Source organism: Carassius gibelio, chromosome B2, assembly GCF_023724105.1.
Source record: "Carassius gibelio isolate Cgi1373 ecotype wild population from Czech Republic chromosome B2, carGib1.2-hapl.c, whole genome shotgun sequence".
NCBI lineage: Eukaryota > Metazoa > Chordata > Actinopteri > Cypriniformes > Cyprinidae > Carassius > Carassius gibelio.
Window position 1 is genome coordinate 31,714,529 of NC_068397.1, and position 25,600 is coordinate 31,740,128.

The following is a 25,600-nucleotide window of genomic DNA, read 5'->3' on the forward strand; positions in this document are numbered from 1 at the left end:
CATATTAGTATGTTATGTGTAAGCCAGGTTAAAGAGATGGGTCTTTAATCTAGATTTAAACTGCAAGAGTGTGTCTGCCTCCCGAACAATGTTAGGTAGGTTATTCCAGAGTTTAGGCGCCAAATAGGAAAAGGATCTGCCGCCCGCAGTTGATTTTGATATTCTAGGTATTATCAAATTGCCTGAGTTTTGAGAACATAGCGGACGTAGAGGAGTATAATGTAAAATGAGCTCATTCAAATACTGAGGTGCTAAACCATTCAGGGCTTTATAAGTAATGAGAAATATTTTAAAATCTATACGATGTTTGATAGGGAGCCAGTGCAGTGTGGACAGGACCGGGCTAATATGTGTGACGAACGTGTACCAAAGAGACACAGGGAGAGAGAGAGATCCAATCGCAGATGTCTTTATTAGGAATAATGCAAATCGTGGTCAAAAAACAATCCAAGGTCAAAACCAACAATCAGTCCAAATCAAAACCAACAAAGGAAAGGGACAGGAAAGGGAACTCGGAAAACGAGAGGACTCGGAGGATGAGCAGACCAAGAAGAATCTCGGGGGACGAGAAGACTGGATACACAAAGGGTAAGGACTCCATACAAACAACAGGAAAAGACTGGAATTTAAAGGGAGGCTAATGACAATAAAGGGACTGCACCTGGTGCAATTAACAGGAGTGCAATTACTGTGATGACAGGACAAGACTAGAGGAATTCTAGTGCCTACGGTGAAGTGCCTAAGGGGAAATGAGCCCACTAGTGGACACCCAGGGAAACAGAGACTAGAAAGTGTGACAATATGGTCATACTTCCTGGTTCTAGTAAGAACTCTTGCTGCTGCATTTTGGACTAGCTGTAGTTTGTTTACTAAGCGTGCAGAACAACCACCCAATAAAGCATTACAATAGTCTAACCTTGAGGTCATAAATGCATGGATTAACATTTCTGCATTTGACATTGAGAGCATAGGCCGTAATTTAGATATATTTTTGAGATGGAAAAATGCAGTTTTACAAATGCTAGAAACGTGGCTTTCTAAGGAAAGATTGCAAACAAGTAGCACACCTAGGTTCCTAACTGATGACGAAGAATTGACAGAGCAACCATCAAGTCTTAGACAGTGTTCTAGGTTATTACAAGCAGAGTTTTTAGGCCCTATAATTAACACCTCTGTTTTTTCAGAATTTAGCAGTAAGAAATTACTCGTCATCCAGTTTTTTTTATATCGACTATGCATTCCATTAGTTTTTCAAATTGGTGTGTTTCACCGGGCCGCGAGGAAATATAGAGCTGAGTATCATCAGCATAACAGTGAAAGCTAACACCATGTTTCCTGATGATATCTCCCAAGGGTAACATATAAAGCGTGAAGAGTAGTGGCCCTAGTACTGAGCCTTGAGGTACTCCATACTGCACTTGTGATCGATATGATACATCTCCATTCACTGCTACGAACTGATGGCGGTCATATAAGTACGATTTAAACCATGCTAATGCACTTCCACTGATGCCAACAAAGTGTTCAAGTCTATGCAAAAGAATGCTGTGGTCAATTGTGTCAAATGCAGCACTAAGATCCAATAAAACTAATAGAGAGATACACCCACGATCAGATGATAAGAGCAGATCATTTGTAACTCTAAGGAGAGCAGTCTCAGTACTATGATACGGTCTAAATCCTGACTGGAAATCCTCACATATACCATTGAGGTTTTGCGCACAAATAACAGGAGATTCTGATTCTCTCAATGTTTGTGAATAATGTCCTTTTAACTATCCAGCCTTGTTGCATGATCTAATGCACTATCATTGAAAGGAAGCTATTTTGTACAGCCACAGAAATATAATTTCATATCAGTTGATATGAAATTACACTGGGACCCACTTTATATTAAGTGGCCTTAACTACTATGTACTTACATTTTAATTAATAATTTAGTACAATGTACTTATTGTGTACATACATGTTTTTACATTGTACTTATATTTAAAAATAAACCGACATGTAATTACATCTGTATTTAATTCCTGTAATTACATTTATAATTACACTGTTGACCCATACTTTACACCTTAACCCACCCTTAAACTTATCCATACCTCCAACCCTCTTCCTAACCTTACCCCTATCCCACCTCAATAGCAGCAAAAGTGTTTTACAATACAATATGAACACAATAAGTGCATTGTACTTATTTTTTTATGTAAGTACATAGTAGTTAAGGCCACCTAATATAAAGTGGGACCCACTGAATGGATGAACAGATTAGTTTATGATAATATTAATTATCCTAAAGTAATTACTGGTTACATTAGTGTGATCTCTAAATAAATTCACCTTACATTTACTCTAAATGTATTACTTTAAAAACAGGTGCGTAGAAACTCAGCAGGAATCTGGCTCTACTGGAGCAGTAACGAGGAACTTGCTTTATAGACTCACAGACACACCTGTTTTACACACGTCACTCAAACACAGAACCAGGAAACAGAATCACATGAGTTCAGGGAAAGAGAAACTGAAGTGTAGTTGAGCTGTTGAAGGTTTGTGTCTCTGTGTTCATGCAGTAAAATGGCAGAAGCCAGAGTTTCTCAGGATGAGTTCATGTGTTCAGTGTGTCTGGATCTCCTGAAGGATCCAGTGGCCATTCCCTGTGGACACAGTTACTGTAAGATCTGTATTACAGACTGCTGGGATCAGGAGGATCAGAAGAGAGTCTACAGCTGTCCTCAGTGCAGACAGACCTTCAGTCCAAGACCTGCTTTATCTAGAAACACTATCTTGGCTGAAGTGGTGGAGAAACTGAAGAAGACCAGACTCTCTGCTGACTGTGAGGCTGGAGCTGGAGATGTGCAGTGTGACGTCTGTACTGGAAGAAAATACAGAGCCGTCAAGTCCTGTCTGGTGTGTCTGAACTCTTACTGTCAGAATCACCTCCAACAACATGAGAGTTTCTTTAGAGGAAAGAGACACAATCTGACTGAAGCCACTGGACGACTGCAGGAGATGATCTGCCAGAAACATGAGAAGATCCTCGAGGTTTTCTGTCGCACTGATCAGAAGTGTATATGTCTGCTGTGTACGATTATGGAACATAAAAACCATGACATTGTTCCAGCTGCGGACCAGAGGACAGAGACACAGGTATTTAAAATTAATCATTAAGTTAATACTCAGTGTAGTGATCCAGTAGTCTTCTTTGTTTTTGCTTTTTGTTTATGTTGGTGTAGAGCCATAGCTTAATTACACAGAAACACAGTCAGTGTGAAGCTCTATGTCTGTGTCAGTTTCACTTTTATAATACTTACACACGCAGCATGAAACAAGCCTTAATCTTCATGTTGATTCATGTATGATTAATGTATCATAACAGATCTTCACTTCTGGAGTTTGAACCTACAGTCATTAGTTATCAGCTCCTCTTCTACTGGATTCATCTGTTCATGATGATTTAGAGCCAGTAGTTTTCTGTGAGATTGACGATCATCTGTTTGTCCTGCAGAAGCAGCTGAAGGAGACTCAGAAGACGCTCCAGCAGAGAATCCAGCAGAGAGAGAAAGATCTCCAGCAGCTGAGAGAGACTGTGGAGTCTCATAAGGTGAGTCTGGAGAAGAAGAGAAGTTTGTCTCCGTCTCAGTTCAGACTCACTGAAGCTGAATCACTGTGTGTCCTAACAGCGCTCTGCACAGACAGCAGTGGAGGACAGTGAGAGGATCTTTACTGAGCTCATCCGCTCCATTGAGAGAAGCCGCTCTGAGCTGATACGACTGATCAGAGATCAGGAAAAGACTGCAGTGAGTCGAGCTGAAGAACGACTGGAGCGACTGGAGCAGGAGATCAATGATCTGAGGAGGAGAGACGCTGAGCTGGAGCAGCTTTCACACACACAGGATCACATCCAGTTCCTGCAGGTAACACACATCTAGAAGAACAGGATCATAGTGGACTTGAGCAGATCCTGCTGTGACAGAGACTCACAGAGAAACAGTTCATGAGTGTCTTATTATACAATCATCAGTCAGACTCTCATCTGATCATATTCTTCTGAAAGAGACGCTGCTTACAAACAGCTTTCAGCTCTGGAAATCTCTTAGGAATCATTCCTCTCAGCTCTTTCTTCTGGAAGATGTATTTAGCTGCTAAACACCACTAGAACCAACAACAGTTCAGAACTTCACTAACATTTCAGCTTTTTACCTAATTTTTCCTTCTGATTTATTACACAATAGTGAAGCCACTCCTCTAGTGCGAGTTTGATGGCCAACGATTCCCGGTTTCCGATGTCATAGTTCTGCTCCGCTGGGGTCAGATTCCTGGAATAGTGAACTAAAGGCTGGAGGCGTGGAGGCTCACCAAACAGCTGCAATAGCTCGGTGTATTCCCTGACACAACCGCAGCAGTTGATCTGAAACAGAAATCTCACCAGTAGCTGAGCTAAATACCTCTGAGAAGTGTTAGTGAAAGCATCAAATGAGTTATTTATTACACTATTGCCATTCCATATGTCCTTTGCCCATGACAAAGCAAGACCAGACAGTAGCGAAATCAGGAATGCTACCTTGGAGCGCTCAGTAGGGAATTTCTGCGGTTGCATCTCGATGTGTAACGCCACTTGTAAAAGAAAGCCGCCACATCCAGCTGGATGACCGGGGATCCATAGAAGTGTCCTGTTGGGTCCGGTCTTTTGTCACAAACCAGGGGATAGACAGGAGGTTAGTGATATGATGAGGTTTAGACTTGAAACAAAGAGTATGGCTGGTGCGATCAGTGATAAAGGCAATTGTCCAGAGACAAACACTGAAGGAGGATGATGATGATGATACTTGGAGGCAGATTATAGAGTCCAGGTCTAGGAAACTGTGGAGACAACAAAAGAGAACCACAGAAGGATCGTCTGGGTTTCTGGGAGCAGAATCTCTTCAGTGTAGTGAATGATAGACTGGACGCCAAAGTACTGAGGTGATGGTGTGTTTGTCCTGGGTTTGATTACTGAGTTCAGGTGCAGGTGATCAGTTCTCCGGCGATTGGGAGCAGGTGATGGTGATGATGGAGGTGGCTGTGACGGTGATGATTCCCTGACAATGTGATCATGTATCAACGTATCTCACATTGTAATTTGGGGGCAAAACGTTTTTATCACCTCAACACTTATATTACTTTAAGTGTTGAGGTCATAAGAGCTTCTTATATTGTTCATACATGCCACATAATAAATAAAAAAAACTTTGCATATTATTCACTGATACCTACACGAGGTACTCTATAGATACTCTGTTATTACAAAACATGACGCTGTAAATTCTGTTTACTTCTGCTGTAAATCTGTGATCTAAAGTGTTTCTGTGTTTTCTGTAGAGTTTCCAGTCTCTCTCAGCTCCTCCTGAATCTACAGACGTAAATGATGATCTCTTCAGTTCTCTCTTCTCTTCTGATGATCTGAGAGAATCTGTCCATCAGCTGAGAGACAAACTGGAGGATTTCTGCAAAGAGCAGCTCAAGAAGATCTCAGACAGAGGTAAAGTCCTGGAGATTCATCTGCTCTCAGAAACCAGTCCATCATCATCTCATATCATGGAGAACATCATATTAGAAATGTGTTAGGAATAGATACAGGATCATGAGAATCACACTGTTCATGTCTGTTGATTTCCACAGTCCCATTCACCAGCATTGATCTCTGGACCAGGAAGGACTTCCTACAATGTAAGTCAGTAAGAAAACCAGCAGAAAACTCATGAGTGTGTTCATGTTCCTCCTGTAGAAGGAGAAAGAAGAGTTTATAAGTGATGATGTAAATGATGATGTGCACAGATACTGAGACACTGATGATACACTGAACATGAAGAGATCAAACAGATTCATAATTCCTGATTCTGATGTGTTTTATCTCCATCAGATTCCCATCAGTTCACTCTGGATCTGAACACAGTGAATAAACTCCTCCGTCTGTCTGAGAACAACAGAGTGATTACATTCACTGACACAGTTCAGCCGTATCCTGATCATCCAGACAGATTTGATGAGTGGTGTCAGGTGTTGTGTAGAGAGAGTGTGTGTGGACGCTGTTACTGGGAGATTGAGTGGAGTGGAGATGATGGTGTGGATATATCAGTGTCATATAAGAGCATCAGCAGGAAGGGAGGAGGTAATGAGTGTGTGTTTGGATGGAATGATCAGTCCTGGAGTTTGTGCTGCTCTCCCTACAGTTACTCATTCATACACAATAACATAGAGACTGATCTCTCTGTGAAGTCCATCAGCAGTAGAATAGGAGTGTGTAGTGATGATGATAATGATGATGATGATGATGATGTCAGGAGAACAGGAGTGTGTAGTGATGATGATAATGATGATGATGATGATGATGTCAGGAGAACAGGAGTGTGTAGTGATGATGATAATGATGATGATGATGATGATGTCAGGAGAACAGGAGTGTGTAGTGATGATGATAATGATGATGATGATGATGATGTCAGGAGAATAGGAGTGTTTGTGGATCACAGAGCAGGAACTCTGTCCTTCTACAGCGTCTCTGACACAATGAGCCTCATCCACACAGTCCAGACCACATTCACTCAGACGCTCTATCCTGGGTTTTATGTTTATAATCTTGGATCATCAGTGAAACTGTGTTGATGAATCAGAATAGATATTATTATCATAATGGCCTTTCAATTCAAAAGATCTCACAGTGAATAAATAAATGTCATTATTAACCTCATGTAGCTCCGGCCCTTTCCAGCGTTTGTGTTCTTCTGTATTCTGCTGTTTTTAAATAATTAGTGTTAAAAAGTTTAAATGACTATTTTAAACTCTTCAAGCTCATGTGATTCTTGTTCTTTGTGAACTTCATTTGTCATCCCACATTGTTAAAATGCTTATTATATACAGCTTGAATTGATATTGTGTAAATGTAAATTATTGACAAGTGTAATTTAACAAATATTAATATTTTGTGGCATATAACAGTTCTGAATAAGATTTTCTTTTTTCTTTTTCTTGAACATTAAACATGTAACACAAGTTAATGTTTTTATGTCTGAGTTTTATAGACATGTATTTTCAAACAGTATTTTTATTTTTTTAATCTTAGACTGCAAATGTACAGTTTTTAAAATACAGCTTCAAGTTTTTAGTATGAAAGGAAATTCAGAATATCAAATTAAATCATCTAAAATTCAATACGCAGAAATTCAGATCGTAGAGGAAGTAGGTCAGAGGTCATCCACAGGGAAGAGTAGATAAACTCTGAAAAGTCTAACGAAGTCTTTCTTACAGTTAACAGTTTTCTAGTGTGAGTGTGTGGTTTAAGATCAACCTGATCATGAATCATTCAGAGTCTACGCGATTCTTAAACATTTATGATTTACACTTATATGTTAGTGTTCTCAGCATCTGAAACATGTCACTGCAGATATTCTTTATACCTTAAAAGTACTTAAAAGTACAAAAACTTTAATTATACAGTAACTTTAACAAATAAGCACAAGTCATCGTCATTCTCTTAATGCCTGGTGTTTTCTTCAGGAGCATCAGTGGACGTCTGAATCTTCTGTAATAGTTGTGTTTGAGTCTCAGTCGTCCTCAGAGTGAAAAGATGGATCTCACAATCACACAGTCACTGCTGGAAAGAGTTCAAATATGCAGAAGATGCTGGAAAACAGAAGAATCTGCAGGAGCTGGAGAATGTTTGTGAAGAACAGAGCTCAGTTTAACTCTTCAGAACAAACAAGGAACTTTTTTAGGATCTCTCTTATATTGTTAAAGTATTCACATTTTCATATATTCTGGAAACTTTCACATGCCACTGTATATTCATTCTCATCACAGACGAGAGACAAAACAAGACGATTGTTAATTGGATAAAAACAATAGTGAGACATTTCTCAAAATATTCTCTTTCAGATAACTAGATCAGATTTAGATGCTTTGTTATGACTGAGTGAAATAATAATTTCATCTGCTGTGGTTTGTTTAATCGCAGTCGATCCACATCAGATGTGTCTGGTAATAACTCATCAGATCCGTCACGACTGTCATATAATGACTCACGAGGCTTTACAGAGGCCTTCAGACGTCTGACCCTTGACCTCCGGCGTGACGGTCACATTCAAATGCACTCGATCACCAACAGTCTATACTGACCCTGACCCGGGGAACTTTGACCTTTGACCTTCTTCCAGATCAGTGCACTCTGAATATGCACACAAACACAAGCATCCATTACCACGCTTTTATCTCCTTCATGAATGAAGCACTGATTCTGCAGCCAAGAGAGAGAAATTGATCCAGCTGTGATTGATAAATCATTGATCAGCTTTATTACAGGGAATTACTGCATTTCAGCCATTTATTATTCTTAGAATCTTTATTAATAAATCAGTGGGTCATCAGATAATAAAAGAGAACGAGGACGGACGAGAGAACGAGACTCATTTAGAGTTCACACTTAAGCATCATTCTGTTGTTTTCTGTTCAATTTTAACACAAGAACATCATTTCTGTGACACAAAAATGATCTTAACACCAGTTCATATGAATTATGCTTCTTTTTCCACATCTGATTAAGTCTATAGAGTCACCTGATATTAACTTCTTGTCTACTTTATTATATAAAATCAAAATGACGCGTCGTGTGATATCACTTAAAGGTCTTCATTTTTGCTCCAAGTCCTCATTAATTTCCTACTTAACTCACAAAACAAAACAAATGAAAATGATATAGTTTACAGATTGCATGATGAAAAAAGGTAATCCGTAACATATTTAAGAGTCACTCATTTTAAGTAATGTTCTGCCTAATTTTTGGATTACTTTTTACCTAACTTGTGAATAAATGATGACAATCAATGCATTTCTAAAAGATTGCTGCGGTATGTAAATGTGTAATGCTGTGCTCCGTAAGCAGTCATCAGTAGCTCTGCTGGTGTAGTTTGCTTGGATCAGGGTTTGTATTGTTCTCGTGTTCAGACTGCTGCTGGTCCTCAGTGATGCGGTTGCCGTGGAGACGGGTATTTCTGTGTGATGCTCCAGCAGAATCAGAGCTGGCACAGAATGTGCTCCTGTCTCTCCTCCATCACTTCCATCTCTCTTTTAACTCTGTCTGGTGTCTGTAATGTTTCTGTACAGTATCTAAACATTCATAAATCAAGATTTACTGGAGATTCAATACAATCTTGTTTTCTGAACCATGCATCAAAATAAAGTGAATTTATGCTTTAAACTAGAATAGAAGAATAAAACCACTGCCAGATTTTCATCTGTTAAACTCACTGTATTTTGATATATTATCTGATGATATTGTGCTTCTCCAGGAAATATATCTCCATTTAATGGATGTTTATATATTTTGACTGGAAAACAAGATTAAAAGAATAGTTTTGCACAGTAGTTTCACTTTCAGGAAGTCAAACTGTCAATAACTGAGATACAAAACAGTTACACACACACACACACACACTCCAGACTTTCATGTTCAGACATTAACATTAACTTTAACATGATGCTTATGAGCACTTCAGGTCTGATGTATTGACTCGTGCATCACATGTGTGTTTCGGTGTATAGTTAAATCTGCTGTTTCTTGTTTTCTTGAATACTGAATCTGAAGCATGACGTCATCGAAACGCTGTAAGATGAAAACACACTGACATCTACTGTACAGAAGTGAGACTGCATCAGATGACACTTCCAAACATCAGTGAAGAACAGGAGTAGCAGATTTTCACATTAAGAAACTAAAGTCCTCTAATGAAGAATACAAAAATCTTGCTTCGGGACGTTTCATTCCTTTTAACGTCTCCAAATACATCACAAACCCCTCTTTAAACACCACTAATCGTGGAGGAGTTTAGAAAAACTTACATTTATGAACGTAAAATTTCAGCAGAAGCAACAAGTTATTTATAACATAGGCTATATTTTTATCCTTAAATGACAAACCAAGATCTCTTTACTGGTCCTGGAAAACAATGTTGTAATAGACAAAAATCTGTTAGAACATTTTATTTCAGCAAAGTTAACATTTTCTATCAAGAGATCAGGTATTTGGGGAATTATGATTTAATATTTTACTTGTTCCTTGACTAATTTAATCATCTGCAATGGTATATTCTCAATTATGTTATCATACATTTTAGAGAAGCAACTTTTGGATTACCTCAAACCATAAATCACCCCCCCCCCTCCCAATTTCCGTCCCCAGTTGCAAACTCGTGTGTTTATGGTGTATTGATTATGTGCTTTTGTGCTGAGGTGTTTTTCCTGTTCCCATACTGTACTCCCAAAAGGAGCATAGTCTGGGTGTTGTTTTTTCTCCTCACTTCCCTAATGTTATGCTGTATTTCTTCCTCAGTTCCCTGTCTTCCTGTCCTGTCTACCCCCTTGTATTGTATGTATGTTGTGTATGTATGGACAGGTTGATGGATAATTTCGCTGGTACTTGTGACTAGTGACAATAAAGGGCTACTACTACTACATTATATTTATCACAAATATCATCATAACTCAATATATTCCTGAGTTGTCCATAACATGTGAGTGACCATGTGCCTTTCTTCCAGCACTCATCGATAAACAGATTTTCTGTTCACCAAAGTACACCTGTTATTCCAGACAGACATCTTATTTGGGCTAAAACTATCTTTATAAATCCTGATTGGGTCACGCTGATAATTTGTGATATTCCAGTTTTCAATCTAGAAGCCAAAGTCACAGTAAACACTTTGTAATCTGTATTTAGAAGAGTTATGGGGCGTAAATTATCTAATAATCTCTTATCTTTACCTGGTTTTGTTAACACAAATTATAAGGCCTTGTTTCATAGTTGGTAAAGTTTTTTATTTTTTATACACTCCTGTAAAACTTCCAACAAAATAAATTTTAGGGTATCCCAATTTTTTTAAATAAAACCCTGTGGTGAAAGCATGAGCGCTGGTGAGGACCAGGTTTACTCTGTTTAACAGCTGCTTCAGATTCTTGTAAGGTGATGTCTTCTTTAATACACTATCAGTCGACGGGATATCGTTTTATCATCTGAAGAAAGAATTAGAATTACTCTGGGAAATGATGATGAATAACTATTGCTTTATGATCTGAATGTTCTACTTCATTTGCAATTTAAAAATTCATTGAATTTCCTTCTTGACGTCTTTTTTCCAAATTAATAAAATCTGACCTATTTTCCCCGTCTTCCAGCCACTTATCCCTGGATCTCACGTAAACCCTTTTCTCTTATTAATATATAATTCATCTAAAATGTAATGTAGCTTAATAAGTGTTTGTCTCTCCTCTTCTGTCATATTAGGTTGACAAAAACATTTATTAATCTCAATCAACTGAAATTATTTTTCTCTTTTCTTTCTTATCAGATTTTTGCTAAATGTAATTGAATACTCGATTTATGTTTTATGTATTCCCGTTTAATACCACTTGGCATTATTTTTACATTAAATTCAGCTATTATTATTTTTTTCTACAAGCACAAAAGATTTAGTAAATCTGTATTAAATTTCCAATATCCTTTAGTTTTAGAAATTGATTACACTATGATCTGTTGATGAGCTCCTGAAATACTACATTTAGCTGCAGAACCTGAAAGAGTCTCAGATCCCAGCCAATATCTAATCTGGATTTTGAAGTATTTGTGTTGAACCATGAAAAGTGTCTGTGTGGAAGTGGGGTTTAATTTCTACATGTAACAGTTAATGAACTTGATAAACCGAAGTCTGGAATAATATAGTTCATATGAGAACTACTGAATTTGGAAGGATGTCTATCCATGAATTCGTCTGGTTCATCTGAATTTTCATCAACAGGTCCTTCTGTATTGGAAGCTAATATTCAAGCATAATTTCACACCACACAATACACCAATTGGAATAATAGGTATATTTTGGTAAATAGAAAATCTCTCTTTATTTCTGAATGGTTCTCTAAAGGTGTCTGGGCTGTTACCCACTTCATGGATATGGAAGGAAATGTTTTACAGCATGTTGAATTCTGTGACAAATTTCAAATTAGTTGTACCCAAAAGAAGTTTAAACAGATAGTGAAAGCTCTCCCAATATCACTTGTAGCTATAATTAAGGAGGATATTATATATTCAAAAATCACGTCTTCCTTAAGACAACTTAGCATTAATGGTATTGATCTGCAAAATTACAAATGTAACAAGTTTATAAGGAACTGTTTACTTAACTGCCAAACAAGCTCTCTCCAAAGAGACTATATTCTCAAAGACTTTAGTAAGGAGATAATAAAAAAGATTAGAGGTGATTACTTAAAATTCCCAGTCCCGCCAAAAACTAAAGAAATGCAGTTTAAAATTATAAATAGGATTCATCCAACTAATGATTTCTTAGAACGGAGATTTAAAATAGATGTAGGAAACTGTAACTTCTGTGAAAATGAACCTGAAGATTTGGATCATCTTTTCTGGTTGTGTGAAGTTGTACAAAGGTTTTGGCTGGACCTTCAACAATTGTTCGTCTCTAAAGGAATTCAGATAATGAATCTAACAATTAATGCTATAAAATTTGGTGTTTTTCAAAATGATCACAATGATTTTGGCATTAACGATGTAATTTTGTTAAGTAAACATTTCATACAGAAATGTCGTTTCTTCAAGACAATTCCTAACACTACTCATACTTTTTTATAACTCTTTATTTAGGATTAATAACAAGAATGCAGGGAAACTAGCTTCTTTTATAAACAAATTTATTGAATAATTGCCCTTTTGATTCATTTTCTTTTGATTATGTGAATGCCACATAATTTTCAGTTCACGTGGCCATTTATCATATGGCCCATGCCCCATGTTTTTTCTTTTTTTTTTATGTATTTATTTTATAAGATGTGCACTGTAGAAGTGAAAGATTTGCACATGGTACTTGATTTGTTTGTATTTGCTTTGTCAATTTAATAAAAAAAATTCTTCATAAAACAGCGACACCTGCAGACCGACTTGACCCATGACTGCAATATTGTCCCCCCAACACTGTTTTTTTTTTCCAAAAGGCAGCATCTGTCGACTCTGAATGAGTTTCATGTAAAATCAAGCAGTGTGATTTTTGACTTTTGCAAAATAAAATAAAAATGCCTTTCTTTTAACAAAATCCTTTAAACCCCTTCAATTCAAGGACGAAAACGAGATCATGTAGATAAATCTATTGTGCCGTCAGGAATGAACTAGCGCTGCTGCTGCGCATGCGCACTAACATATGGAACTCTGACGTCACCGCTTCCGAGTTGAGGCCTGGACCCGGAAGCAGCGCTTCTTACGTCATCACTTAACAAGTAGATAGAATAAAAGCGCAATCATTCTGAATAAAATATGCATTCTGCTAAAATATTTGCTGTTGGACATTAAATGTGACATGTAGAATTTGAATCAACTGTCAGGCTTGTCACTTTTACTGACTTTTAAAATAAACGTTCCTTCTGGTGGAATGACCTCCCCAAGAGCAGCTGAGTCCTTAGCCATCTTCAAGAATCGGCTTAAAACACATCTCTTCCATCTTTATTTGACCCTCTAACTTTAACACTCACTATTCTATTCTATTCTTTAAAAAATCTAACTACCTTTCTAATCTTTTTGTATTCTATTTTCTTTTCATTTATTATGCAATTGTATGTGTGTGTGTCTGTGTGTGTGTGTGTGTGTGTAAAGACCTCTAACTAGCTTGCTCTATTCTTTTTTTTATTTTGCTATTTCATGCATACTGAGTTTTTTACTCTGTTAAAGAGTTGGATTCCCATGCTAAACATGGACAAAGTTTCAAAAATTAAGTTGTACGTTTGAAGGAGTATTTTTGTTCCCAAAATACTCCTTCCGGTTTGTCACAAGTTTCGGAAAGTTTTTTTCGAGTATGGCTCTGTGTGACGTTAGATGGAGCTGAATTTCCTTATATGGTCGTTTATTTCTTAAGGATAATGCAATCCCAACGAAAAAGGGTCACGGTCGTGTGTTGGAACCGCAGGCGGTGAGTAAAACTGCTTCAAATATCTCTGTGTTGTTAACTTAGCTATCAGCGCGTAAGCACATCAAGTAAACGACATGCGACGTTGGCATCAAACTGCACTATTTTAAAGTGGAACTTAGTAATTTTCCAAAACCGCTAAGCAAATATATACAGTTTCAGTACATACCACATAGAGACGCCTTTGCTGATGCTGCTCTCCTTAAATTTCAGCCTCTGGATCTGATTCTGAACACAGTGTGTGTTCAAGGTGTGTGTGTGTGTTCACAGTGTGTGTGTGTGTGTGTGTGTGTGTGTGTTCACTGCTCCGGGTGTGTGTTCACGGTGTGTGTGTGTGTGTGTGCACTTGGATGGGTTAAATGCAGAGCTTGTACACAATTATTTGATGTTATCAGTCCAAAAATAAAACTATAAAAATGCAACTCAAATAAAATGTAAAAAAAATGTATTTGTTTCAACCAAATATTGAATGTATTTTGCACAATTTTAAATGGCTTTGTTTTGTGCATTCAGCTGATCAGCAGTTTCTGGTTTATAACAGCTGTACTTTATGGTTATAATATAAAATTAATTTTATTAAAGAGTAAATTTTATCAATATAAAATTGTTCTTTAAAGCATTAAAAACACTTAGTTAAAAGACAAAATCACTCGACTAAAAGCTAAAATAAATAATATAAGACAGACTATATTTTATATACTAAGAGGAACACACATGAACTCATTAGAGCTAGTAATTAGAGCTGTATTAGCAGCTTACATTTGATTTACAATTACTATTATAAAAAAAAAAACACTTATGTAGGGTTAAAATACTACATGTGTCACATACAATGTCCCAACAGCAAATATTTTATTCAGGATTATTACGCTATTATTCAGAGAGTGGGGTAAGATGAGCCACTGCAGGTGCAAGATATATATCATAATGTGATGAAAAGAGTAATCTAATTCTTCTTATCATAGAAGGATTCAGTGCACTTGTACACTGTCCCTATCAAACTACATTATACATATATATGATAAACTAAACCAGTAATACATCACATTAAAACACCAGTTTATACATCAGAGATTTAACTGAATTACAGTGCCTTATGGTGGGGTAAGTTCAAATGCTGACTCAATTTACCCCACAGCATTTGGCTCACTTTGCCCCATAGCTGCCAAAACTACTGTTGCTAACCAGTTCAAACTAATATTTAGCTAAACGATTTGCATGGTTTTATATGTTGCTAGATCATCTATATATATATCATAAATATTGTTAGACCTGGATAAATTTGCTCTGATGTCACAACCATATCATCTGTTCTGTGGAATACATTATTAGTGTCTGAGTGTGAAGATAAAGAGAGAGACGCTGAGTGCAGTCAGAGGTGTGACAACTAGCCCCGCTGTGCTTCAGTCTCAATCTGATTCTGAATCTGAATCTGAATCTGAATCTGAATCTGAATCTGACTCTGAATCTGAATCTGAATCTGAATCTGAACGAGTCTCTTCTGGAAGACTGAACACAGGTTAAGACACTTCACTTCTGGATTTTGATGTGTTTGTTTCATCCTAGTCTTGTTTTTAGGAATAAAATCCCTTGTTTTTGATAAATCCTCCTGACCTGCTCAACAGTTTTCTCAGGTTTGTTCAGATGAATAATCTAATTAGCTTCAAGTCTTTCTAAAGAGAAAACAGTCTCCCACTTCAGCTCATTAGCATACATGAATAATCAATGCTGCGGTCGTTAACACTTCACCGATCAATTCAGTTCAATTCAGTTCTATTCAGTTCAGTCCAGACAGCTGTATAGGCATGACAAAAGCAGATTAAGAGCAGAGAACACAGCCTGCAACAGCCACAGAACAACTGAAATAACCTTTGAACATGTAATATTGCAAGAAGGACACACACACACTCACACACACACACACTAACACACATATTATAAACATACATATACTTACACATACACAAACATATGGTAACTAGTAAACGTTGGACTGAATAAGTGTTTGGAGTTAGGGGTATACAGTGTTTCTCGGCTGTGGGCAGATGGGAGTTTCTCAGTTGGGGTGCAGTTATTAAATTGGGGAAATATTTCATTTATTTTGGGATCTGGTGGTTTCTGATGGTTTGGTGTTTGGGGTGTTCTGTGAGGAAGTGCAGCTCTGTTGGTCAAGCTCTCCCAGAATGCACTGGGAGCAGTCTCTTCTTCTTCTGTTTAATCACTATTAATCCATTCTCATTTAATCTTAATTCATAGTTCTCTTCATTTCTTCTATCATGTTGATCTTGTTTGTATATCATACATTCAAGAAAAGCATGCAGTATTGTTTCTATATAGGAATCTGTGCTGTCTTACACAGAGATGAGACATGAATCTTTACTAAAAGTCTTTTTGTTTTGTGGGCAGATACAGTGCCTTAAATAAGAATAAAACAGTGTTAATTGTTTATTCGGAAGAGATAAAATGACAATTTGGCTGATAAAATGGAATAAAACATTTGATGGAGATACTGATCCTTTACAGATGTTTAAGACGTTTTTGTTAAGAATAGATTAGTTTTGGGATATATGTTTTATGAATTTATAAATTATATTGCCCCTATTTCTTTCTGGGATATTGAAAGTATTTTATGTCAGTCCAGTGAAGACAGAGATTTTAATATAATGTTATAAACGAAAATAGATTTCTATTGTGTATCTGTTTATACAGCCTTAATATATTTATGTAGGCTATTCATATTTATAATATTATGCACATGTATCTATAGTAAATAAACGAGGTTTAAAAGCCTTAATTCAGTTCAAGTGAGCTTTCTTGGCATGAGTTGTACAGTATTACCAAACACTGACCACTGCATGAACAAAGATTAAATAAATAAAAGTCCAGACTCTCTCTCTCTCTCTCTCTCTGCGTACGTGACGTACTCTAGCGTGTGTTAGGCCCCGCCCCCGAGCGCAGGGCTTTTTAAAGGGCGCGCTGCGTCTTCCTGCGTCTCTGGAGTTCGGAACGCGGTAGAGACGCACATCTTTTCACCCGAAACTGCGAAATTACAGGTACCCGCTTTTCCTTTTTCCATTGTTTTACCTCTTTATCTGCGCTCGTTTGCTTTATTCGACGCATGCGTCCACTATATTTAAAGACCGCTCGTTTAACAGCAGGATTGATCGTTTTAGCTCGTGTTTTGTCCTTCGTGATTCGCGCGCTGCTTAAAATGGCGCCGCCTCGTTGTATCTTCATCATCCTCCCCTCAGATCAGCCGTTTTCATTCACGTTTAATCGATTAATCTGTGCTTTCTTCGTCTGTGACCGCGTGTTTGTGTGTTATAACGTGTATATGACTGTGGCTGGTCTCATATCAGCGGGATTTCGTGCTTTTATTCGGACATCCGTGTGTTTGTATTGAGCCTATTGTTTGACCCAGTTTAGCTCTTGGCGCGCAATGACCCACATCTCGAGTTTGAATAAATGCAAAACACTGCGAACATTTAAGAGTGTGTATATATGACTTCTGAATCACAATTTATCGCTAAATACCGGTTTATTTTTTTTATCACATTTTCCAATCTAGAATCAGAACTAATGCGTTTATTGGCTCATCATGAGCTGTTTGATCTGCAATGTAACGTGTGTGTGTGTGTGTTTTATTGATCCGTTTGTGTGTTTCTAGCTCAGAATGTCTGACGAAGGAAAGCTGTTTGTCGGCGGACTGAGCTTCGATACCACCGAACAGTCGCTAGAGGACGCCTTCTCCAAATATGGCGTCATCACCAACGGTGAGTAGCCAATCACTGACGCGCTCTGCTGCCGCGCTGTTTCTGATTGGCTCCGGCGTTGACTGCGATGTGCATAATCCGCTCATTATAATGTGTCTGTTTTCAGTTCACGTGGCCAGAAACCGAGAAACCAACAGATCCAGAGGATTCGGTTTCGTGACCTTTGAGAACCCAGACGATGCGAAGGACGCACTTGAAGGAATGAACGGAAAGGTTCGTTATGGATTCTCTTGTTTTCATCCGGGTTACAAGTGGGGGTGGGATTTAGGGCTATTTCAGAGAGTCGATTCATTTGACTCTGTTCAGCAATAGGAACCGTCTCCCAAACGGCTCCGAGTTCCGCTTCCCGCTCTTGATTCAACCAGTCAATAACTGTACACGCTGTTATTGGTACACTTCATATAAACTATTCGTTAATTAACCTTATTCACAGACTTTATGTTTGGTATATGAAGGCCTGAATAATTTGCATTATAAGTGTTTGAGTTTGAATAACTTTAATACAAAATCTAGTGTTGTAAAACTATTGGTACAATAACTGTTTTTGTGCTTGAAACCTGAATTTTATATAGAAACATGAAGAATCTATGATGGGAAACTGACAAAATTAAACCTGAAGTTATGTAATAACTCCCAAAAATATTTCTTGATTTAGCAATGTTTGTTTTATGCACCTTTTTGACTACTGAAGAACACTTGACTCCATGCACACCTTGTAGCTTTAAGAGATCATAAATGTAGGGGTGTGGTTAAGATCGCTCTCGACCAATAGACTAAAACGCACTTATAACGGTCTCACTCACTGGTCACATGATCTGAAGTGTGATGTCCTGTTGGTCTGGAGTCCCTGGTTCAGTGTTTGTGTCTCCCTCTTCTCCTGTAGTCCGTGGACGGCCGGACGATCCGTGTGGACGAGGCTGGGAAGGGTGGTGGCGGCGGTGGAGGCCGGTCGGGCGGAGGATCCTACAGAGGCGGTGGAGGACGAGGAGGTGGAGGCGGAGGCTTCTTCAGAGGAGGACGAGGAAGAGGAGGTTCGAGAGGTGCTGCTCTGTCAGCAGTGTTGTGTCCTCTTCAGATTCGGGTGGTGTCAGGGTGTAGTTCACACGCTCAGTCTTGTGGTGTCTTCGGTTTGAAGGTGGAGGAGGTTATGGTGGTGGTGACCGCAGCTATGGAAGTGACCGAAGCTACGGCGGCGGAGGAGGATATAAGAGCGGAGGAGGTGGAGGATACTCTGGAGGAGGCGGAGGCTACAACAGAGACAGGTGTGTGTGTGCGCTGCTGTTAGTTTTCCCTTGAATACACACTAAGTGTTGTCTGAACCGTAACGAACGAGCTGTGATCATGTTTCTCTCACGTGACCCGAGCGTTCCAGTGTAACCGGCTGTTTCTTCTGTTTCAGGAGTTCTGGTTACGGTGATCGCGGCAGCTCTTACAGAGATGGTTATGATAGTTATGGTACGTATTAGCTTCCTCGGCTCTCAAACCCCATGTTAGCATGTCGACTCGCGTCACCGCAGACGAGTCCGACCGGCTTTTCTAGATCTGTGGGGTGAGTTAGTCACGACTCGGTTTAACTACGTACCTCTGTTCCTCTTTTGTTTGTTTCTGTTTTGTATTCATTCAATAAAGCTAAAATACTTTTGCAATGGCCCAGTTTTAATTTGGATCTAGCGTTCCCGGCCCTGTAGCTAGTCTAGTCACACACTGCAGAGACTGGGATCTGAATCGGGTGGATGGAGCCGTGATCCGAGGCCTGACCGTCATCCATGTGTGTTAGTGGAGGCATGTCTGTCTTAAACCTGTCTTCATGTGTGATACTTCCTCCTCAGCTGTACAAGACTAGAACCCAAGACCCGACGCGTCAGCGGCCGAGCGTTTCTAAAGACTCATGGATCTGTTCTTGGATTTGTTGTAGCTGTTCTCCCCGTTTCTGTTCTGTTCTTGTACTCTGAGGGAAAGCCGCTCTGTTCACTGAATGTTGACAGGTTCCTCTAACCCTAACCCATCACCTGAGCCTCAGTCAGCGCTCTCCTGTGCTCCTGCGGGGTCTGGAGCGATGTTCTCCTGTGTTCGTGATGCACAGCTGCTGTCATGTTAAGAGCACGGCTCCTTCTGTTCGCTGTAAGCCCATGATCTGAATCCAAACGGTCACTTCCTGTCTGGCCGTGAGCTGCGTGTCGGACGGCTGGCACCGGCGTGCGCTTCTAGAGCTATCTGTGTGTCGCTGCTCCTGCATTTTAACCATGGACTCTTGACTAATATCTCTATCAATCGATCACTTGAAAGAGAACCAGAAATGTTAACAGTACTCTCCAGAACTGGGAAAGAAATCCTTGTGCTCTTGTTTCCTTTGTATGAAAATTTGACACACTTTTGTTTTTATTTTTTTGCTCTTCAAATTGTGGCTTCATGGAGCCTATTAAACGAAACCATTTGTTCAAACGCTTTGAATTCTGTTGTGCCTTTCAACATCTACAGGATGATGGGAAACATGAACCTGTCACTGCAGAACCATTGAGTTATCACATCTCCTCAATCTACTGTAGCTGTGTTCCAGATTACTGCATTTAGCTGCACGTACAGAATTGGTTTTAGTCCTTTAAAGTTTATTTTGAGAAGTCATCATAAAGGGTTAGTTCTGAGATCTAAAGTTTCAGTGATAATCCTGTTTAAGAAAACGTTGGAAGATAAAAAAAAATGGTTTGCTTTGGCTTCAATTATATGGAAAAAAAAACATACAATATAAGTCAAAGGGAACTGAAATATTTTTTAATCTCACCAGTGTTTCTAGATTTCAGATATTTGGAAAAACACTAGGGTAAGAGGGTTTAATTCTTGTGAGTATCTTAGAGTGAGAAAAGGGTTAATGTTCTCGTTTCCTGTTGGCTTTTAAGTGTGATCTCAGATCTGTATCTGAAGAATAGAGAGGTTATCACTGCATGATCTTTCCAGTGAGAAGAATAGATGTTTAATCTCATAAAGTACTTAATGAACCGCTCAAGCCAGAAGAACGGATGTGAACCAGAGTCTGTTGGGGGTTGAACACTAATGGGGTTTGTTACTAAAGCATTGCACCTTGCTAACATTAATGGAGCTGTTGCACGACTGCCTGAGTCCTGATGTTCACCTGGAAGAGGAAGATCAGTTTAACCGTAAAGAGACTGATCTTCATCAGAGCTGTGAGCAGAGTGTGGATGAGTTTCCTCGATCTGCACATCTCCTGAAGTGACTCTGTGTGTGTGAGGTAACCTTCTTCTGTTCTTCATGTGTGAGTGTTTGTGGCTCCGCTGCACAGATCTGAAGTCCTCTCAGATGTTATAGTCACACATCTCTCATCGCTGTAGTTCTGCACTGATGTCTGATGATCCGTGATCTCTCTCTGGTTCAGGTTGAGATCTCCTCAGGAAGCGTCTGGTGATTGAAGAAGAGCTGGTGATCGCTGTGTTCCTCTGAAGGTGAAGGCCTGACCTGTGTTTTCTGATCTTCTCTGGTTCTAGAGCAGGTGATGGACCTGCTGGGATTGATGGAGGTTCATGAACATCAGATTTAACAGATGCTTCTATCACCTTCTATAGTGATGATATGAGTGCTGTGTCAGCAGAACATATAGTCAGGTTTTTTATATGAATAAAGTAAAACGAGTCGACAGAAGAAGAATAGAGAGCTAGTGTTAGAGGATCTTATTTAGATAAAGAGGAAATCAATATAGTGAAGCGTGCAGATGTGTGTCATGAACACCTTTAGGTTTCCTGCTCAGAAACGGAAGTAGACTGAATCCCCGGATGTTTGATGATTCTGCTCATTTCTCTCTCAGAGGTGTTTGTGTTCTTCTGGAGATGTTTACTTCACGTTAACAAACAGCAATGCTTTCGTTAGTGATTATCAATCTGTTAATAATAGTCACCTGGTCGTTGTTAGTGATCTCAGGTGTATTAAACAATCTCAACAGATGCAAGTATTAATTTAGAACATGTTGACATGAATACGAATGATTTAGAGGAATTGTTGGTTCATGTAAACTAATTTAAGTGTATTGTGTGTCCTAGGTATCACTGATCTGAGCTTGTGCAGTTTGTAAATGACAAAAAAAAGGTTTGTTTCTTTTAAATAGTTTTTTTTTATTTTTACTAAATAAAAAGTGAATGATCACACTGGTGTGCTTTAATCAGGTTTATTTTGCACAGTCACACACTTGCGGCCTACAAAAATATCTTCTACATTTCTCATTATACTGTATTAAAACCAATTTTGGTTGTGGACGATAAAAATGACGTCACGATCTGCTTTTGAAGAAATCTGGTATTGTGCTGCAGCTTGTATCTAATCCACTGCAGATCTGCGACACACGTTAACATCAGAGTTAACTCAGCGCTAGGGAACCTGCATTTAATCACAGAAGATTATTTATTTTTAGTTTTGCTTTTGCTTTAAATTAATTTACTGGTTATTTAACCGTTTCTTTCGTGTGTTTTTCTGAGCACAATCAAAGCGCGACACGAAAACGGTGCCTGATTACTAAGTTATGTTTTGTGCTATAAAAACACACAGTTTATGTACAGACTCGGTTGGATATGTCTAAAATGAAAGTAAACAGCTGAAAGAAACGGATGTTAGATGAGCAAGTCTTAAAGGGACAGTGCGTTACATGCTGCCGTGTCAATTAAAGAGATAGTACACCCTAAAATGTAATTCCTGTCATTGTTTATTCACTCACATATTGTCCAAAACCTATATTAACTTCCTTCTTGTGCTGAACACAAAAGAAGATATTTTGAAGAATCTGTGTAACCGAACAGTTCAGGTCTACATTGACAAAACATACTGAAGTCCCTGTGAACCAGTAACTGTTCGGTTCTCCACCTTCTTCAAAACAACGTTTAGTTTAGCAGAAGAAGAAACAGGTTTTTATTATCTAAGTTTTTGGGTGAATAATTATTTTTATATTTGTTCATTCCATTTTTTTTAATGCTTCTGCTAAATACACCTCTTGTACCTGAAAATAAAACACTTTATTTGTATAATAACTGTATATTTGTTCTCATATTTTTAATAACAAAGATAAAATAAAGACAAAGATTTTTGTCTTTACCCGTGCACTTTGACCTAAATTTCTGCCACACTTTTTGACTCACTGTTACATTAAAAGGCTTTATGATAAGGACATTAGTTTGGCTGTGATGCTCAGACAGCTTGCCTTTTTTTTAATAAAATTAAAACTTCTTGCTGTTTTAGAGTTAAACTGTAAGTTGTGTGTTTGAGTTTTGGGGTCAATAAAAGTAAATGCATCTTGATTCAAGACTGTTTCCATATATGTCCTAGACAACAGGACAAAAATACTGAAGAAGATCAGTTTGTGCAGGGCACAGCATACACACATATATAATGTAAACTAATAAAAATTGCATTATTTAATTAAAATTAAAAATTTTCCTCAACTTTCTGTTTGATATCATGCAACTCTGACTTCTACATCTCTTCTATATTGTGAATGATAAAGATTGACATGAGTTTAGTGCTGTTTTCACTAGAATCCCTGGAGAAAGAGCATCAGAAAGCATAGCTGAATCCTCTGTGATGGTCGTGTGTCTCAGCATCTCTGTCAGCTGTTGCTGTCGGAAACCATAATTGCTTAGCAACTCCGTCTCCATGGCAACCGCCTCCTCTTTACTGCAAAACATAAATGAGTCAAGATGGACTCTGAAAATATGATCAGAACCAAGACAAGTTAGAGAAACCTCGTTAGACACGACTGATGAGAGTCAAACTGAAACACACAGGAGACACTGGAGAGCAGTGATGGTATAAACAAGTGTTTGTGAAACACTGGTAGTGCTCCATTAAGAATGAAAGGGTTCAAATGTTTTATTACAGGAATTAATAAATCCAACAAACTTTAACTCTGTACACGTTGAAAGAAGCAAATGCAACAGGAAATGCATGATGCTGCATCTGTCCATAACCATGGAAACACAACATCATCATCATCATTGAGAAAAAAACAAAAAATGCATTGGTGACCTCGACTGATGGAAACATGATCATGATCAGTTTTAAACAGTGATGAGGTTTTCTTCATGTGCAGTTCAACCAATCAGAGCTGTGAGAACAATCTGCCTTCATTATTCTCATCATCATCCTCATTATAAACACTGATGCTCCAATAATCAGCAGCTCATAACAATCTGAGCATACTTATGATCTTCTAAACCAATTATGAGTCAATTACTTCAGAACTGCTTTCGGTACAAACAAGATAATTAAAGTGACTGCAGAAAAATATAGACAAACGATTAACCTTCAACATACTCCACACTCAGACACGGATCAAAGAAAACTAATTAATTTTGTATCTTTAGAAAAAAGAAAAAAAAACATAACCCCAGGTTAAATTAACGAAAAATAAAGCCTCAACAAGTGTGGACATTTCCCAAAATCACAGCAGTAAGGACTTTATGAACTACTTTACTTCTAAAATCGATACTATTAGAGATAAAATTGCAACCATTCAGCCGTCAGCTACAGTATCACATCAGACAGTGCACTATAGACCCCCTGAGGAACAGTTCCACTCATTCTCTACTATAGGAGAGGAAGAATTGTATAAACTTGTTAAATCATCTAAACCAACAACATGTATGTGCATTAGCATGGTTTAAATCGTACTTATATGACCGCCATCAGTTCGTAGCAGTGAATGAAGATGTATCGTATCGATCACAAGTGCAGTATGGAGTACCTCAAGGCTCAGTACTAGGGCCGCTACTCTTCACGCTTTATATGTTACCCTTGGGAGATATCATCAGGAAACATGGTGTTAGCTTTCACTGTTATGCTGATGATACTCAGCTCTATATTTCTTCACGGCCCGGTGAAACACATCAATTTGAAAAACTAATGCAATCTTTCCTTAGAAAGCCACGTTTCTAGCATTTGTAAAACTGCATTTTTCCATCTCAAAAATATATCTAAATTACGGCCTATGCTCTCAATGTCAAATGCAGAAATGTTAATCCATGCATTTATGACCTCAAGGTTAGATTATTGTAATGCTTTATTGGGTGGTTGTTCTGCACGCTTAGTAAACAAACTACAGCTAGTCCAAAATGCAGCAGCAAGAGTTCTTACTAGAACCAGGAAGTATGACCATATTAGCCCTGTCCTGTCCACACTGCACTGGCTCCCTATCAAACATCGTATAGAATTTAAAATATTGCTGATTACTTATAAAGCCCTGAATGGTTTAGCACCTCAGTATTTGAATGAGCTCCTTTTACATTATACTCCTCTACATCCGGAGGTAACAGTAAACCACCTCGTCTGAGGTACTGATAGAGTTCGAGTGACCTGTGAAGACACTATAAACCTGTTTCGAAGAGAGTTAATGCGCCTCCACTGACTGTGCGCACACCTTCCCTAATACGAGTCTATAATCCATAATAACACTTCATTCAATGAAAAAGTGCATCTCCTGTCATCTCTCACATGTTTATATCTGTTTAAACGCTGTTTGATCCGTGCAGATTTCTCTCCTGATTCAGACCAGAACACTTTTTCACTGGAGGAAGTGTTATTATGGATTATAGACTCTATCTTAATGGATGTGTTTCAGGTTTTGTCTTCTCCAGATGTTCACTGATGGACTGGAGTGCTGTGGATTATTGGGATGTTTTTATCAGACTCTCATTCTGACGGCACCCATTCACTGCAGAGCATCCATTGCATGACATTTCTTTTCTCCATGTTAGATGAATCCTCATCATTTCTGTGCTGAACTCTGAGTCTGAAATGTGTCTAGTGTCTCTTCATACAATGACTGAATAACTCACACAGCATCGTTCA

At 38.4% G+C, this 25,600-nt stretch overlaps 2 protein-coding genes across 3 annotated transcripts; both read left to right on the forward strand.

The window, feature by feature from the left end:
• The first annotated feature begins 2,546 nt into the window (after positions 1 to 2,546).
• On the forward strand, positions 2,547 to 7,021 carry LOC127951408 (tripartite motif-containing protein 16-like). Its single transcript, XM_052549284.1, has 6 exons — positions 2,547 to 3,147; positions 3,506 to 3,601; positions 3,681 to 3,914; positions 5,359 to 5,518; positions 5,659 to 5,706; positions 5,900 to 7,021. Exons 1-6 carry the CDS (start codon positions 2,575 to 2,577, stop codon positions 6,640 to 6,642), a joined length of 1,854 nt encoding a protein of 617 aa, XP_052405244.1. The 5' UTR covers positions 2,547 to 2,574; the 3' UTR covers positions 6,643 to 7,021.
• A 9,874-nt stretch (positions 7,022 to 16,895) lies between these two features.
• Positions 16,896 to 20,203, forward strand: cirbpa (cold inducible RNA binding protein a). 2 transcript variants are annotated; one of them, XM_052549629.1, is made up of 7 exons: positions 16,896 to 17,041; positions 17,656 to 17,761; positions 17,868 to 17,974; positions 18,645 to 18,801; positions 18,897 to 19,023; positions 19,161 to 19,216; positions 19,591 to 20,203. In XM_052549629.1, the coding sequence occupies exons 2-7, from the start codon at positions 17,662 to 17,664 to the stop codon at positions 19,602 to 19,604; spliced, it is 561 nt and encodes a 186-aa protein (XP_052405589.1). In that variant the 5' UTR covers positions 16,896 to 17,041; positions 17,656 to 17,661; the 3' UTR covers positions 19,605 to 20,203. The 2 variants fall into 2 exon arrangements, with proteins under 2 accessions (XP_052405589.1, XP_052405590.1); XM_052549630.1 differs by having other exon boundaries at positions 18,645 to 18,792.
• The last annotated feature ends 5,397 nt before the right edge of the window (positions 20,204 to 25,600 follow it).

Excerpts from the sequence above, each read along its gene's own strand:
- cirbpa (XM_052549629.1), top strand. The coding sequence starts at position 17,662 with ATGTCTGACGAAGGAAAGCTGTTTGTCGGCGGACTGAGCTTCGATACC. Across the intron at positions 17,975-18,644 it reads TTGAAGGAATGAACGGAAAG|TCCGTGGACGGCCGGACGAT; the intron begins GTTCGTTATGGA and ends CTTCTCCTGTAG. Across the intron at positions 18,802-18,896 it reads AGGAAGAGGAGGTTCGAGAG|GTGGAGGAGGTTATGGTGGT; the intron begins GTGCTGCTCTGT and ends TTCGGTTTGAAG.
- LOC127951408 (XM_052549284.1), top strand. The coding sequence starts at position 2,575 with ATGGCAGAAGCCAGAGTTTCTCAGGATGAGTTCATGTGTTCAGTGTGT. Across the intron at positions 3,148-3,505 it reads ACCAGAGGACAGAGACACAG|AAGCAGCTGAAGGAGACTCA; the intron begins GTATTTAAAATT and ends TTTGTCCTGCAG. Across the intron at positions 5,707-5,899 it reads CAGGAAGGACTTCCTACAAT|ATTCCCATCAGTTCACTCTG; the intron begins GTAAGTCAGTAA and ends TATCTCCATCAG.